Source organism: Oncorhynchus nerka, linkage group LG15 (genome assembly GCF_034236695.1).
Source record: "Oncorhynchus nerka isolate Pitt River linkage group LG15, Oner_Uvic_2.0, whole genome shotgun sequence".
NCBI classification, from domain to species: domain Eukaryota; kingdom Metazoa; phylum Chordata; class Actinopteri; order Salmoniformes; family Salmonidae; genus Oncorhynchus; species Oncorhynchus nerka.
This window is the reverse complement of record NC_088410.1, coordinates 76057630-76075350: the sequence shown is the minus strand read 5'-3', so window position 1 is coordinate 76075350 and position 17721 is coordinate 76057630. Positions and strand designations below refer to the sequence as shown.

Sequence of the window (17721 nt, the reverse complement as noted above, 5' to 3'; positions counted from 1 at the left end):
CCAAAAGGATTCTGATAGAGGTGACGAGATTCTATTGAAAAAAATCACTAATCCTATAGGATTTTTTCACAAGGGCTGAAATGATGTAGAAACAATGTTGATTCAAACAGTTTTTGCCCAGTGGGTAAGTTGATGTTCTGTGATCCCCACAGGCCCATCCAAACATGATAAAGAGGAAGCACGTTAAATAATAAAATATATTTTTTCAGAAATATAAACTATAAAACACAAGTGAAAATATCAGAAATAAATTATACATTGCCTATTAATAAAAATATTGCACATCCTTCTCTGTTCCCAAATGCTATCAGGCAGCTTTCCACTCCACCAGGTAGGCTAGCTGCATTTGAGTTTAATATTATAAACAAAAAACGATAACAAAGAACTTGACTGCATAGTAACTTTATTATAGATAACAGAATCTACCCCAAACCTCAATGCCTACTTCCATTAACCAACCTATCTGAAGTTAGACAAGACCATCCTAAATGTTAACAAGCAGCTGTCCATACTAGAACTCCACTAGATAGTTGCGTGCCTTCATCAGGCGTTTGAGCTTGCTCTGCAGTGCAGCCCTCTTGCTGCCGATGTCGATGTCCTCTTTCAGCAGCTGCTCGATGTTGTCCTTCTCCTGCAGAGTCTGAAGCATCTCCCTCTGCAGCTGGGAAGCAAACTCCTGCAGCACCAGGTAGCGGATCACCATGGGAATCTGATCAGCCAGACGCTGACTGGCAATCTGGCAAAGAAAAAAACCGAAGAGGAGTGTATCAGCTCTTGGGCATGAGACAATTAACTTCTTTTAACAGTAGCCTGCTGTAAATCCTCCTGACTTACATGATAATAGGACTTGAGGTGCAGCATCATCTCCCGTAGGGTAGCATGGGTGTCAAGGCCGCTGACAGTACTCCTTACAGAGACAACAGAGAACCCTTTCTGACTCCCTAAATGATTTTTAACTAACTCTCCCTCCTCCAACTCTTCCTCCTCCCTCTTCCTCTTCTTCAGGCTAGAGCTGTAGGTGCTGTCCTGTGTGTACACTATCAGCTCCATCTTGAACTGAGTCTTCAACGTGGACTCAGCCATAGACTCCTTCTCCTGCTTGATTGTCTCGATCTTAGTCTGAAGGCCCAAAAACGAGTTATTCAATGTGTTCTCTCCGCATCTTGTTTAGGTTTAACTTGATGGCCAGCTGTGGCAATATATATGGAAAAGTATGGGAAAGTATATAGAAACAGTTATGAAAACAGTTACCTTTGCTGTTTTCAGAAGGATAGGGAAACCTGTGAAGCTGTTCTGAGCCAGCAGTATGAACGCCTTCCTAGCAGCATCTAGAAAAGGGAAGAAACACCACTGTGATACATACAGATGTAGGATCTTAATTTGATCACTCTTTTGTTGCTAAGAATTATTTTGTTGCTAATAAATGCAGATGAGCTTCATGATTTACATAAATCCACTGAAAACACACAATAACACAAGGTTATATTAACGGTATTGCATACACACACATAATTGTTTATTTGTATTGTTTGTATATTGTTGTATTTAACATTTATGTGACTGTCCTTGTTTATCAGTGTATCACTATTGTGTTACTTGTCATATTATGTGTTTCTTGTGGACCCCAGGAAGAGTAGCTGCTGCTTCTGCAAAAGTTAATGGGGATCCAAATAAACAAATAGGCATTTTGCATGTAGCATAATTTTGGCCAGCTGATAGCCTAACCACCAATCAAGCAACATTATGGACTAAATGTTAAAATCCTGTTGCTGCAGGAACATTTTGCTGCGACAATACTAGTCAAACTAAGATCTGACATCGGTAGGACTCAAAACTACTACCAAACTCAAAGATAAGACTACATTCTTGGATGGGAAAATATAAATCCTTTTGGTGGCTTCATAGTTGAATCAAACCCAATGACTGGGTTTCAGGATAAGTAAATATATATATATATTTTTTAAAAGATCTATGTACTCAATACTGTACCTGATAACTCTTTCAGCTTCTTGACTGCTGGTTCTTCCAGTTGTTTGATCTGGTCCTTCACAATCACCTCAAAGGTCTTGTAGTTGATGAACCCTGGGAGCTCCCTTCCACGGTACCGCTTCTCATAATCAGCCACTTCTTTTTCAATCTTCTTATTAACTGCAATATGAGGCATCCACATTATCCTGTTGTTTAACCTAAACGTGTGAGTGTAAGCTTTCAATGTGATTTTAGATTCACAAGAAAGATGCTATGAGGCTTCATTCATTTTATACATCTATGTTAACAATCTACAACTTTGATATGATATTTTGTTTGTCTTGAAATATCTGGGCACTACATTTGACATTTTGATGATGGATGACACAGGAACAGAAAACATTTTGACATAAATGGCAACTCTCGGTTCCCAAACTTCCTGACCCAGTATTTATGGCCAATGTTTGATTGGTGTATGAGAATTGTGTACTCACAGTTCTTTCCAGAGCGATCCACGTGTGCCTTCCATTTCCCGAACTCTGTTCTGAGTGTGGAGAAGACATTGATGTCTCCACTTTTCAGCTCCTCCCCAGTGCTCAGGTTAATGGCATCCTGGGTGAACAAAGTCACTTTCTGCCACACGGAAAGAGGAAGTATCATGTGTCAGTGTATCCTAAGAATGAGGAACTATGATTGCTTTGAGCTTCAGGGACTCACATCGATCAGAAAATACAGCCGTTCTTTTGGGTCTTCAGGGGGTCCGGTACCACATTTCTCCAGAGCGGTGCGTGTCTCCTCCAGCTTTTCCTCAATCTGCTCTTTTAGACGAGGCATGGATTTCTAAACACAAAGAAAGACATTCAAACAAGCATATAACAATACACCCAGCAAATAATCACGGTATATTCACATAAAGCCAGAGAGGTACTGGGACATCATAATGTAAGAGGAATTCACCTCGATATGTTGCACTAGTTCAAGAGTTAATTTCTCCGCCAGTTTAGGGATGGTGGCATGCCCCTCATCATAAAGTGTGCTACATAAAGAATAGAGAAAATGTGAAAACACAATGCAAACCTTTCAGAAAATGTTGATGCATTTGTCAGACAATAAGACAACAACAACAACAACAACACAGATGAAAATTATAGGGGAGACAGCCTAAAAACACACCGGTAGGATTGTCAGACGTTTTCCGTCAACAATACTTAGCAACTCTGAACAGAATGTCACAGTCAATCTCTTTTGTGCTCACACAGCAAAGACCTTGAAGTCATTAACCAGTCAGAATTGTTCAAATAACTCAAACCAGAAGGTGGCAATAGTGTTGCTTGGAAATGCATGTCTGTGTGTGTTGCTTTATGGTCTAGTCCAGGTATTCCCAAACTGGGGTACGCGCAATGCCGTTGGGTGTACGCCAAATAAAAATGATTGATTAAAAAATATATATATAATTCTTCACATTTTTAAACAGTTATATTTTCCAACAGGGCTATACATTTGGGTAAGGTTTTTCTCTCGCCTGAGTAGCCTCGTTTCACTGCCAAAAAATAAATTAAACCATCTAGTAAACCATCTAGTTTAACTTTGTTTAAGCAAGGCCCCTGAACTCTCATGTGTTTTCTGCACAATGCAATGATATGGGCAGCGACCATGTAACGCTTTTACAATGTACAGAAGTGCGCTGGTTATCAAGGGGCAAAGTATTGACACGTTCTTTTGAATTGAGAGACGAGCTTAAAGTTTTCTTTACTGACCGCTTGCATGATGACGAGTTTCTCACACGACTGGTCTATCTGGGTGATATTTTTTCTCGCCTCAATGATCTGAATCTAGGATTACAGGGACTCTCCGCAACTATATTCAATGTGCAGGACAAAATTGAGGCTATGATTAAGAAGTTGGAGCTCTTCTCTGTCTGCATTAACAAGGACAACACACAGGTCTTTCCATCATTCTATGATTTGTTTGTGTGCAAATGAACTCAAGCTCACAGACAATGTCAAATGTGATATAGAGAAACACCTGAGTGAGTTGGGTGCGCAATTACGCAGGTACATTCCCGAAACGGATGACACAAAAAACTGGACTCGTTATCCCTTTTATGCCCTGCATCCAGTCTACTTACCGATACGCGAACAAGAGAGCCTCATCGAAATTTCAACATGCGGTTCTGTGAAAATGTAATTTAATCAGAAGCCACCATCAGATTTCTGGAGTGGGCTGCGCTCAGAGTATCCTGCCTTGGCAAATCGTGCTGTTAAGACACTGATGCCCTTTGCAACCACATACCTATGTGAGAGTGGATTCTCGGCCCTCACTAGCATGAAAACTAAATACAGGCACAGACTGTGTGTGTAAAATTATTTAAGACGGAGACTCTCTCCAATACCACCCAACATTGCAGAGTTATGTGTATCCTTACAAGCACAGCCTTCTCATTAACCTGTGGTGAGTTGTTCACAATTTTCGATGAACAAATAAGGTTTTATATGTAAGATGGTGAAATAAAGAGAAAAATTATTGATTATTATTATTTGTGCCCTGGTCCTATAAGAGCTCTTTGTCACTTCCCACGAGCCGAGTTGTGACAAAAACTCACACTCATTCTTATGTTTAATAAATGTATAACATAGTGTGTGTGTGGCAGGCTTACAATGATGGCAAAAAACAACATTTGAGAGTGCGCTGACCCTGGTGCTAGAGGGGGTACGTAGCCGGAGGTTGAATGTTTGAAGGGGTACAGGACTATAAAACGTTTGGGAACCACTGGTCTAGTCAATAGCTAGCTGCGCTAATGTTGCTATTGTTGTAGAAAGCCCTTGTTGATACTAGCCAGATGGCACCAGCTAGATAACTAGCTAGCAATATTTTAATTCACTCTCCATAATTGCATACTGCCCATAGATACATTTTTAGCTACCTGGCTAATGTTAGCTAAATTGTTAGCATGATTCGCTCGCTACCTGTTGTGCTAGCTAGGTAAAGTAATGACACTGCATTGATATTCAGCATCCAGCTACAGGCAGCTGCTTCATGGAAACATATCCATTGTGATTTAATTATAATGTTACTGACTATAGTGGCCAGATAGCTATCTTGGTAAAGCATTTAGTGTTGTGTGCATTGTGCTGCACTTATTACCACTCCCTTAATTTCATATGAGGTGTGTGTGACTGCCTTGCTCAGTTAGGAAGCTAACTAATAAGCTAGTGCACATTGTCAAACCTAACAACAACAACAAAACTCCTTTGTTTTTTGTGCTTGAAGAACAATTCTCATGAAAAGGGTGGATGAGACCGGAAAAATTGCCCTATTTTTTCTTTTTTCTTGTCACTCCCCTCACAAAAAACTATAGCAGTTTTGAAACGGCAGTAAAAGTGCAGTAACTGCAGTATTTTGGACGCAGTCGTTACAGAATAACTGCAGTGTACTGCACTGTAACTGCAGCAGCACTGAAAAATTACTGCAGTAAAAAAACGGGGTTATTTTGAACGCAGTATTTGCAGCATACTGAAGTTATACTGCACTCTGACTACAATCGTTCTTCGTAAGGGTCCAGTCGCCTCCCCCACGTGGAGGTCTGTGCTCTCTGATTGGCTCAAAGTCAAGCTGTTGGCCACAGCTGAGCGTTGCAATTCTACAAGTAGAAACTGCAGTTTCATCGGTACCAGGTCAGTACATAGCAGGTACGTATTTTATTCTAGCAAGAGAAGGAACGGCCTCATACTGTGAAAAGTACCTATCGGCAGTCTCAGATTCTCAGTGCGTTTCATGCTTAAGATGGTCTGGCTCGATGGCTGGAATCTGTGGTAAATCTTGTTATCACGTGGGGTAAAGAGCAATAATTGGCCGCAGAATGTTCATGACTAATTGTCAGCCCTCTGTGTACCAGACTTAAAGCACACTTCAACCCAGAGGACCAACCTGAGATGAGCGTGGTCTTTGAAGAAAGCCTTCTCCCTCTCTGTGGCCTCGGTCAGTGAGACTCGCTCCATGATCTCTTTCTGTCCCCTGCACTTGACTATCATGTAGCCCTTAGCCAGGTGGATAACCTCATTATGAACTATGTCCACCACCGTCTCCTCTGTGCCTTTGTCTACCAGGTCAGGCTTGGTCAGGATACCTGTTCAATGGGAAACACACACAAATCTCACTCATTAAAGTCAACACAAGTCAACATGGTTTATAATCACCATTACACAAGAGCTTGCTTCATAATAGTTGAGTAAATAATAAATGGTGGAATACCTAATGTCCTTCCACCTAGAGGGTCCACCTCTTGTGCCATCTTCAAAGCCTCTGTGGTTGCAATGTCAACGTTGCATGGCACAACCACCAAGTTGATTGTTTCTTGCTTTGTGATGAACTTCCGTATCAGTCTCTTAATCTGGAAATGCCAAAGATTATTATACTGTAACGTGTGGTGGGGGGGATACGTGTCATTTTGGCTTCTGCTCTAAAACTGGGGTGACAAATGAACAGTGTATTCCCACTAACATTGGGGGTGGGGTGGAGGTATGTACCTGTTCCCCAATGTTCTCAGGTTGACCCTTAACAGCTACCCGGGCGATGCCTGGCAAGTCGATGAGTGTGAGGTCTGGGACGTCAGGGGAGCCAATCTCCAAGCTGATGAGGTCATCACTGATACCCACCCCCACACCTGCCATTTCATCCTGGGCTGGAGGGGGGGAATAAGAATACAGGTGCCTTAGAACTAGTTTACTGTACTAACAGTTAATGATATTTTTAATGGTTTTAGGTATACATGAAAAGAGTATGTTAGTGAAGAATAATGACTCAGTTTAGATGCTTGAAGTAATGAGAGTGGGTCAATGACAGTGACCACACCCACCTTTCCGAATTTTGTTCTCCACATCAGAGGGATCCTCAATCTCCTCCTCGCGGTCTTGGTAGCTGATTTTTCCGTGCCATTCCTCTCCTTCTTTCTTCCTCTTCATCTTCAGCTCGAGAGGGCATCGTGTTACAATACCTGTCAGAGTTGACAGAAGAGGAGTTAGAGAGTGTAAAAGAGATTAGATGACTCTGCAAGAAACCCAGAGAAAAACAGCCCATATACATCACCCTGTCAGAGAGTTCATTGGAAGAAGAGGAGTGAGAGAGAGAAGAACAAAAAGAATATCAACTTACAGTGCCTTCGGTGTTGATATGTTACAGCCTTACACTAAAATGAATTACATTTTTTTTTAATTCCTCAGAAATCTACACACAATAACCCAAATGACAAAGCGAAAACAGGTTTTTTGACATTTTTGCAAATGCATTAAAATTAAGAAACAGAAATACCTTATTTACATAAGTTTTCAGACCCTTTGCTATGAGGCTCGAAATTGAGCTCAGGTGAATCCTGTTTCCATTGATCATCCTTGAGATGTTTCTTCAACTTGAGTCCACCTGTGGTAAATGTTATTGATTGAACATGATTTGGAAAGGCACACACCTGTCTACATAAAGTCTCACAGTTGACAGTGCATGTCAGTTCAAAAACCAAACCATCAGGTCGAAGTAATTGTCCGAAGAGCTTCGAGTCTGTATTGTGTCGTAGGCACAGGTCTGGGGAAGGGTACCAAAAAATGTCTGAGCATTGAAGGTCCCCAAGAACACAGTGGCCTCCATCATTCTTAAATGGTAGAAGTTTGGAACCGCCAAGACTCTTCCTAGAGCTGGCCGCCCGGCCAAACTGAGCAATCGGGGGAGAAGGGCCCCCGATCAGGCCTTTATAGTAGAGTGGCCAGACAGAAGCCACTCCTCAGTAAGGCACATGGCAGCACTCTTGGAGTTTGCCAAAAGGCACCTACAGACTCTCAGACCATGATAAAAAATATTCTCTGGTCTGACGAAACCAAGATTGAACTCTTTGGCCTGAATGCAAAGCGTCACATCTGGAGGAAACCTGGCACCATCCCTAAGGTGAAGCATGGTGGTGGCAGCATCATGCTGTGAGGATGTTTTTCAGTGGTAGGGACTGGGAGACTAGTCAGGATCAAGGCAAAGATGAACGGAACAAAATACAGAGAGATCCTTGATGAAAACCTGCTCCAGAGCACTCAGGACCTCAGACTGGGGAGAAGGTTCACCTTCCAACAGGACAATGACCCTAAGCACACAGCCAAGACAATGCAGGAGTGGCTTCGGGACAAGTCCCTGAATGATGTTGAGTGGCCCAGCCAGAGCCCAGACTTGAAACTGATTTAACATTTTTGGAGAGACCTGAAAATAGCTGTGCAGCGACGCTCCCCATCCAACTTGACAGAGCTTGAGAGGATCTGCAGAGAAGAATGGGAGAAACTCCCCAAATACAGGTGTGCCAAACTTGTAGCATTATACCCAAGAAGACTTGAGGCTGTAATCACTGCCAAAGGTGCTTCAACCAAGTACTGAGTAAAGGGTCTGGATACTTATGTAAATGTGATACTTCAGTTTTTATTTTTAATAAATTAGCAAACATTTATAAAAACCTGTTTTTGCTTTGTCATTATGGGGTAATGTGTGTAGATTGATGAGGGGGAAAAAACGATTTAATCAATTTTATAATATGGCTGTAATCTAACAAAATGTGGAAAAAGTCTAGGGGTCTGAATACTTTCCAAAGGCACTGTACATATCAACTATAACATTAGAAACTAAACATAGAAACTAGCAAACACAATTGCATTTTATCGATGGCAAATTTAATGCACAAAAATACTGTGATGAGATCCTGTATCTGTGACCAACAGATGCATATCTTTATTCCTAGTCATGTGAAATCCATAGATTTGGACCTAATTTATTTATTTTAATTGACTGATTTCCTCATTTGAACGGTAACTCAGTAAAATCAATGAAATTGTTGCATGTTGCATTTATATTTTGTTCAGTAAAGTTGATTGCAACATACTGGCTGCGTACTCATAGTATTTATTGGATTACATGCCATTTAGGGACCTACTTTCCCACTGCCCTCATCTCTTTTTTTATAAATGTTTTGTTAACAACAATAACAATACAGAGTGTACACGAGGGAACACAAGTGTATATATAGATTATATACAATGGACAATTGAGCTAGGGGTTACAATATCACATTACACAAAGACCTTAATCAGGGACATACATACACTTATAATTCTAACAGCTTTTTTTTTTAGTAGAGTATTTCATTGTCTTAAAATACAGTTCAATTTCTTTTTGTAGGGTAAGAAAATGTGTTTTTTTGTTTGTAAATTTACATTTGTGAATATGAAATTTGGCCAAAAGAATAATGAAATGAATTACATAAAAATGTTTCAGCTTATTCCCATCGTAGGTAAAGAATCCAAGCAGTACATCTCTCCACAATAGTGTAAGACCTTCATAAACGTGTTCAATTATAAATCTACTGATGTCTTGCCACAGTTTTCTTACATGAATACAATGACAAAAAAGATGCAACACTGTTTCTGGGTGGTTACTACAAAAGGAGCAATTTAAGCAAATCTTCATATAGTGGTTGGCAGGATAATATTTATTAATAATTTTAATGGAAACTTCCTTAATTCTGTTAAGAAGTAGTGTGTGTGGCAACTGTGTGTGGCAACATCCAAACTTTTTTCCAACAGATACTATCAATAAATCCATTCAAATAAGGCATGACATAAGGTCCTGACATACAACATCCTGCTGAAACAAGGTTGGTATCGCTCTATTGTTGAATGGACCAAAAGAGAAACAAATATTTCCTACTGATGAGTCAACAGGGACAATAGAAGGCTGGCTCTGAGGGTCAGGTCTTGACACGTTCCTGAATAATAGAGCAACACCTGAGGGAATGGCATCTAAAACAATTGCAAGATCTTTAGGTGTTACAGGGACCTTGTAAAGTGATATGAATTCCTTATAACTGAGTGCATTTACCAGTTGGCTCACCAATATGATATTATTTCGGGAACCAATATTCTAAAAACCACTGCCCTCATCTCACCTGTTTCATCAGAATCTAAGTAACTTTTATTCGCCAAGTACATTTACATGGGGCGGCAGGGTAGCCTAGTGGTTAGAGCGTTGGAGGTTGCTATATCAAATTCCCGAGCTGACAAGGTTAAGAAAAATCTGTCTTCTGCCACTGAACAAGGCAGTTAACCCACTGTGCCTAGACGTCATTGAAAATAAGAATTTGTTCGTAACTGACTTGCCTAGTTAAATAAAGGTACAAAAAAAATAAACATGTACCTACCAGAAATTTGACATGATGAAGCCACAATAAACACATAATTTACACTATCAACATGTACACTACGTAGAAAAACAACAACTACAGGCACTGTTAACACTATAAACTACACGATAAATTGTGCACGTACAGAATGTTCACGAATTATCACTCACCACTACCCCTTGGCAAAGCCACCCCAGACAGCGCCTCCAGCACGGAGCTCTTTCCCGAACTCTGGTCCCCTATCACGGCGATGGCTGGCAGCGCAAGGTCCTTCTCTACACCAAGGGAGCGTAGAGAGTCGATGAGGTCAATACTAGGACGCACCTTCTCCTCATAATGTTGGTTCAGCGTATAATTCATGATTTGCGATTTTTTTTAACGGTTAATACACTGCAACTGACTACTGACTGTACAGGATCTGTAGAAAGAGTAATCCCCGGGAAACGATCCTTAACCATAATAGAGTTTCACTTTCAGTTCTTCAACACCGAGTTAACCTGTGTTTCATTTCACTCGATTTTACATACATTTTTCAAATTTCCTCTGGAGGTGCAGGTGTAGAGGGACCTCGAACTGATGCTAAAGTTCGCACCGGACAGACGCGGGAGTCTATCCAAATCTTGTGTCATTAGTAAGCCTTTGAAATAATCAATCATATATTTTTTTAGTTTTAATGGAAATGTAGGTAACAAAAAGTGTCTTTTATGGTCGTCACAATTGTGACCAGTGGGATAATGTGATGTATACTGAATTAACATATTTCTCCTATGCAGTCATGAAAATGCTTATATATCCCAGCTGTCACGCCCTTGCCATAAAGAGGCTTTTTATTCTCTATTTTGGTTAGGCCAGGGTGTGACTAATGTGGGCATTCTATGTCCTTTTTTCTATGTTTTGTATTTCTAGGTCTTGGCTTGGTATGGTTCTCAATCAGGGACAGCTGTCTATCGTTGTCTCTGATTGAGAACCATACTTAGGTGCCCTTTTCCCCCACTTGTTTTGTGGGAAGTTAACTTCAGGGCACATAGCCCAAAGCGTCACGGTTTGAATAAAGAATAAAGCGTCATTTTGGATAAAGAAAAAATGTATGCTTACCATGCTGCACCTTGGTCCAGTCCTTCAGCCAGCAGTTTTTGATGTCCCATTGGTAGGATATTCGTGATCGTACCTTGTCTAATTTATTGTCCAATGATTGCATGTTGGTGAGTAGTATTGACGGTAATGGCAGCTTTCCCACTCGCCTTCTCCAGGTCTTGACCAGGCATCCGGCTTTATTCTCTGTACTTCCTCTTGCAAATAACGGGGATATCGGCCCTTAGGGTTGTTTGGAGAATGTCTTTGTCTAATCCAAGATGAGTGATCGCTGTCCTGATATCCAGAAGCTCTTTTTGCCGTAAGATACGTTTGCAGAAACATTATGTACAAAATAAGTTACAAATAACGCAACCCCCCCCCCCCCCCCCACACACACACACACATAATCGCAAAATTGGTTGCGGCGCCCGTAAAACTGCTGCCATTTCTTCGAGCGCCATTTTGAACTTGATCTTGCTTGATCTTGAGTTTCAGTATGAATACAACTGCTCTGCTCCCTCAATGCTCTGAAGAAGAAGGATGTGTCTTGGGCTTTCGAAGACTTGAAAGAGGCCCTAACCAAAGCACCAATGGTACTCTCCCATGGCTTCTGCCTGCCCAAAGTACAAACAGATGCCAGTGACATCGGACCTGCTGCTGTTTTGACAAGAGATTGATGGCAATGAGTGAGTTATCGCCTATGGATCAAGACTGTTGAACTCTGCCGAGAATAATTACTCTTGTCTCTGAGCGAGAGTGCCTAGCAGTCATTTGGGCAGTGGAAAAGTGGCGGTCTTTTCTTGAAGGGAGGAAATTCGAGGTCATTACTGACTACTCAGCCCTGGCCCGGGTGTTCCACTATCCAAAGCCCAATTCAAGACTGATAGATGGATGATAATACTACATTTTGACTTCCATGTCACCTACAGAAAAGGACAGTGCAACATTGTTCCGGATACTCTCTCCTGCACCCCGGGTTGGGAGGCAGAAGCATGCTGGGACTGGATATCATGGGCCCTTGACTATTGTAGCAAATGGGTTGAATTGTTCCCCATGCGAGAGGCGAAGACCTCGAAGATAGCCTCCATTCTCACTGATGAAATATTCACCAGATGGGGAACGCCAGCATATCTCGTCTCGGACAGAGGAGCACAGTTCACCTCCATTCTTCTCAAACAGGTTTGCCAGCAATGGGGTGTTGTCCAAAAGCTCACTACACTGTACCATCCACAAACAAATCTGTCAGAACGCGTCAATCGCACATTGAAGACCATGATCACAACCTTCGTGAAGGACAAGCACAACACTTGGGACAGCTTGTTGCCTGAGTTCCGCTTCTCCATCAACACTGCCTGGCAGGAGTCAACAGGTTTCACACCTGCAGAAATTGCTCTCGGGCCGAAGCTGAAAGGTCCGCATGAAAGGCTCATCAGCAAGTCACCTGATCCTGACCAGAATGCCTACTCACTGCTCGAGAGGCAACAGCTCATGCTGAAATAGGTTAAACGCAATGTCTCTAAATGTCTCCATAAATTGTGAAGCTGTGGAACCAAACCCGAAGTGTTACTGGTTTTCATTAGTAGTTCAATTATTTGTTGAATAAAGCGCTAAAGAAGAAAAGTAGCATTATAACAACTGTAGGCTCAAGGGATTCACCTTGGGTGGCTTGCTGCCAGACCATATAGTGGGCTCGGATCAGGAAACCACAGGGGAGCTCGAGGGTAACTGTGTAAAAAGCACACAAAAGGAGTACTAAGTATCTATAGTTTGTCCTTACTCAGACGAAGTGCCAAACCCCTGCTTTCAGCAAATAATTTATTTCAAGAAATGTGTTTTAGTTGAAATCCTATACCCAGGACTTAACGAGTGTGACTCACACATAAGGGTGTTTTCCGGTCAACTAGAAAGAGAGGACCAGCCGCTAGCAGGAGTGTCTGAGATTATGCTGTGTTTATAAAAAATGGTTTAACCCCGTGGCTGAACATATCCAGCGTGAACAGCGAGATAACACGCAGTAAGAGCCAGGCCACGCCAAAATAGTACAGAGCGGAATATAAATAAATATTAGATTGCTCGTTGGTGTTGTACACAAAAATAGCCCCCTCTGACACGTAGTGTACCGTGTCACAAATGACCCGCAGTGTTAACAGTAGAAAGAAGTGAGCTAACCTATGTGGCAAGCAGGGATAGACCAAGAGGGGTGACCCGGGTTGGTAAAGTGAGGGCTCCACTGCTAACTCAGCTTAGGATAGGAAGACTGGGAGGCCCCCTCACTGGGAAAGAGGCTCATACTGCAGGATAATCCAGGCTTACAACATGTGATGGGAGTTGACCCACCCTGTGTGGTCAAGAGAAGATCCACAGGCAAAGACAACTGGCGCATGAGTGAACCTAGTAGGACCGTCTGGGAGACGGACCGCACTAGTTGGTTTGATTTTGTATGCCATCTGTTTTATTTGTTAAATGTGCAAAAAAAATCCTTTATTCTATTAGCGGCGTTGGATTTAGTGCTTACTAACTGTTAGAACCATACCAAACGTAACATATCATACTAATTTGAGAGACTTTTATTTTAATTTGACTTAACCTTTATTTAAATAGGCAAGTCAGTTGAGAACAAATTCTTATTTACAATGACTGCCTACCAAAAGGCAAAAGGCCTCCTGCGGGGATGGGGGCTGGGACAAATAAAAAAATAAAAATATAGGACAAAACACACATCACGATAAGAGAGAAAAACACAACCCTACATAAAGAGACCTAAGACAACAACATAGCAAGGCAGCAACACATGACAACACAGCATGGTAGCAACACAAAATGACAAAAAATATGGTAGCAACACAACATGACAAAAGCACAACATGGTAGCAGCACAAAACATGGTACAAACATTATTGGGTACAGATAACAGCACAAAGGGGCCTGGATGTACTTTAACTATATTACGTCTAGTCTATGAGACCAGGCTGCAATAACCAACAGGTTTTTAGGTAGGCTGTCCTCCTTTTATACCTCTAGATGTCCCTATCTCAATAAATAAGGGACGAGTCTGGTTTTTCTATCAGTAGAATAGCCTGAACTGGAACAGAGACAATATATATTTAAATGGGTGATCAAGAAAATACACAGCCTTTTCTTCTTTAATTTAGGTCCTGCTGCTGAAAAGTGTAATATCTTGCAATTGGATGTCTAAAGTTATCTTGTATGTAGACAAATCAGTATAAGGATGCAAAATAGTATTTATACTTGAATGTTGTATTTTCATCAACTGTTAAATACATGTCCATTGCTTTTTATGGATTTTGTGTCCATGACTCGTGTGCAAAATAAATTCCCATTAAGGGCATACAGGTTTCAGTAACATTAATTTATTTAAAGGGATTACTTTTATGTATACTGAACTAAAATAGGAAAGCAATTTGTAAAATGTTGGTCCCATGTTTCATGAGCTGCAATAATAGATCTCAGCGATGTTTCATACGCCCAAAAAGCTTGTCTTTCAAATGTTGTGCACAAATGTGTTTACATCCCTGTTTGTGAGCATTTCTCATTTGCCAAGATAATCTATCCACCTCAGGTGTGACATATTAAACAACATGATCATTACACAGGTGCACCTTGTGCTGGGGACAATAAAAGGCCACTAAAATGTGCAGTCTTGTCACACAATGCCACAGATATCTCAAGTTTTGAGGGCGAATGCAATTGGCATGCTGACTGCAGGAATGTCCAACAGAGCTGTTGCCAGAGAACTGAATGTTTGTTTCTCTACCATCATCGTTTTAGAGAATTTGGCAGTACGTCCAACCGGCCTCACAGCCGCAGACCATGTGTACCCACGCCATCAAAGGACATCCACATCCCGCTTATTCACCTGCAGGATCATCTGAGGAGGGGTGCTGAGGAGTATTTTTGTCTGTAATAAGGTCCTTTTGTGGGGAAAAACTCATTCTGATTGGCTGGGCCTGGCTCCATAGTGGGTGGACCTGGCTCCCAAGTGGTGGGGTCTATAGATTAGGGCCTAATGAATTCATGTAAATTGACTGATTTCCTTCTATGAAATGTAACTCAGTAAAATCTTTGAAATTGTTACATGTTGTGTTTATATTTATGTTCAGTATATATCAGCCACCCCTGGCACTGAATATCATTATTGTCCCTGAATAGCGTTAGAATAGCATTTGCTTCTGATGAGTAAGAGGGGGGGGAGGGTGGCTGTATGATTCACTTAATATTAACATTATAAGACAGTTCCATTGAGTCACACTGTAGAGACAATTGGGAGCACCCTGCTGCCTGGAAATGGACTGAGATGCCGTGTCTTCTAAGGAAAGAACATTGCCAAGTTAATGAGCTATAGAGATGAAGCATAATTTACTAGTGCGTGCACCACACTCAATCAACTGACTGCATATCACTGTCTTGTCTCTGTTGTGTAAAGCAGCATAGTGCTCCATAAAATGCAGTCTTTTGTCATTGTAACTTTATTTATTTTGAGGTTTGCCTGTCTTGGACCTATTGAGCAAATACTGCATGTTGTTTATACAGTAGGGTATGTTGGTTGTGTAGTAACCTAGACTACAGTGTAGCTGTCCGGATCTCTGGCAGCAGATCTGAAGTGACAGACACGCTGATGACGAGGAGCAGAACGTCTTTGAGTGCTATCCTCCTCTCCCTATCTTCCTCCAGTTCATCATCAATCTCTTGTACTTTGGCTTCAACTCTTGACTGTGCAAGAGATGACAAAATGCTAACATTATTGAACATGTTGGAACCCCCTCTGTCGTAAATAAATCAATGATGTTCCTTGAGTGAATTTAGGAGATTAGGCCTATATGATTTGCTACGTTTCTGTCCAGTCATTACAGTGTTTACACTGTCACAGATGTCTCTCTGGGTATAATTATTTTACCCTGAAACAGACACTCCCTGACATCGGAGAATATACATGTTCTATTCTATACATATTCTATTCATAATCTCGGATGTCAGGGTGTGTTGGGATAAAAGAGTGATATCCAGAGAGAGACATCAGTCTTGTGGAGAGAAGAGACTGCAGAGAGGAGTTAATGCCTCTTGGCTGGTGTGTATTGGTCCTGTTCTTAATGGCCACAGCCTGTTGGAGCAGGGAGACAGGCACAGATACAGCACCACACTGCATTTAGGCAGAAAGGCCTTGCTACTAGCTCAGTGTTCCCTTTTCCCTCCCCAAAAACTCCAGAGATGCAGTGCACCTCCACAACCACAGCAGGGCACTCGGATGCCTTGATGATGATGGTGGTCAGAGGCTAGTCACTCGATGACCATGCTAGAATGGACCTAAGACTTAGTATAGTAGTCTGAACTGATGAGAAAATACAGGTGCTCAACTGGAGTCACATTCTTTTGAGTCAATATTTTTTGTTCAGTATAGATGTACTCACACAGTTTCAGGCTTTTACCAGGGTAAGAGAAGTTACTCACAGTTTCATGCTTTTAACGGGGTAAGAAAACAGAGGGCACATGACTACAGCCCTTCACTCTCACTGCACTAAAGTGCTTTTACCAGTTTCTTGAATTTCTCTAGACACATTCTCTTTGGGAAAGCTTTTCTTCCTTCATTTCATATTCGTACCATTCAATTTCTTAACGCAACATGTAACAATTTCATCCATTTTACTGTTACATTTCATATGAGCAAATCAGTCAACTGAAATAAATACATTTGGCCTTAATCTATGGATTTCTTATGACTGGGAATACAGATATGTATTTGTTGGTCACAGATACATTAAAATATATGGGCCTCACAATGGACCTCAGGATCTCGTCACGATATTTATGTGCATTCAAATTGCCATCAATAAAATCAATTGTGTTCGTTGTCCGTAGTTTATGCCTGCTCATACCATAACCCAAACGCCACCATGGGGCACTCTGTTCACAACATCAGCAAAACATTCGCCCACACGACACCATACACGTGGACTGCAGTTGTACGTACTGCCAAATTCTGTAAAAGGACATTGGAGGCGGCTTATGGTGGATAAATTAACATTAAATTCTCTCTTAAATTCTTCCTGCAGTCAGCATGCCAATTGCATGCTCCCTCAAAACTTGAGACATGACAAAACTGCACATTTTAGAATGTCCTTTTATTCTCACCAGAACAAGGTGCACCTGTGTAATGATCATGCTGTTTAATCAGCTTCTTGATATGCCATTACCTTGGCAAAAGAGAAATGCTCACTAAATGAATAAGGAAAATGTCAGGGATTTTTATTTCAACTCATGAAACATGAGACCAACACTTTACATGTTGTGTTTATATTTGTGTTAAGTGTAATTACCCTGATAAAAGCCTGAAACTGTGAGTAACTTCTCTTGCCCTGGTAAAAGCCTGAACCTTGGTGAGTAACGTCTCCCTGACCACTCCTCTGTTGACCCGGGAGAGCTGTAAAAAGAGCAGCACAGAGAGAGAGACATTTACATTACATTTA

General features: G+C 41.4%; 1 protein-coding gene and 1 long non-coding RNA gene across 2 annotated transcripts; one reads left to right on the top strand and one right to left on the bottom strand.

Annotated features, from left to right (window-relative positions):
• Window positions 1-386: 386 nt before the first annotated feature.
• Window positions 387-10608, bottom strand: LOC115143311 (interferon-induced GTP-binding protein Mx2). Its single transcript, XM_029683584.2, has 12 exons — window positions 10336-10608; window positions 6824-6961; window positions 6495-6649; window positions 6220-6358; window positions 5896-6094; window positions 2926-3004; window positions 2686-2808; window positions 2463-2601; window positions 1990-2148; window positions 1252-1328; window positions 835-1119; window positions 387-736 (listed from the first exon to the last, which is right to left on the bottom strand). Exons 1-12 carry the CDS (start codon window positions 10523-10525, stop codon window positions 512-514), a joined length of 1908 nt encoding a protein of 635 aa, XP_029539444.1. The 5' UTR covers window positions 10526-10608; the 3' UTR covers window positions 387-511.
• A 46-nt stretch (window positions 10609-10654) lies between these two features.
• LOC135560244 (uncharacterized) lies at window positions 10655-16058 on the top strand. Its single transcript, XR_010458840.1, has 2 exons — window positions 10655-10796; window positions 15029-16058. It is a non-coding gene; the product is annotated as an uncharacterized LOC135560244 (long non-coding RNA).
• Window positions 16059-17721: the final 1663 nt, after the last annotated feature.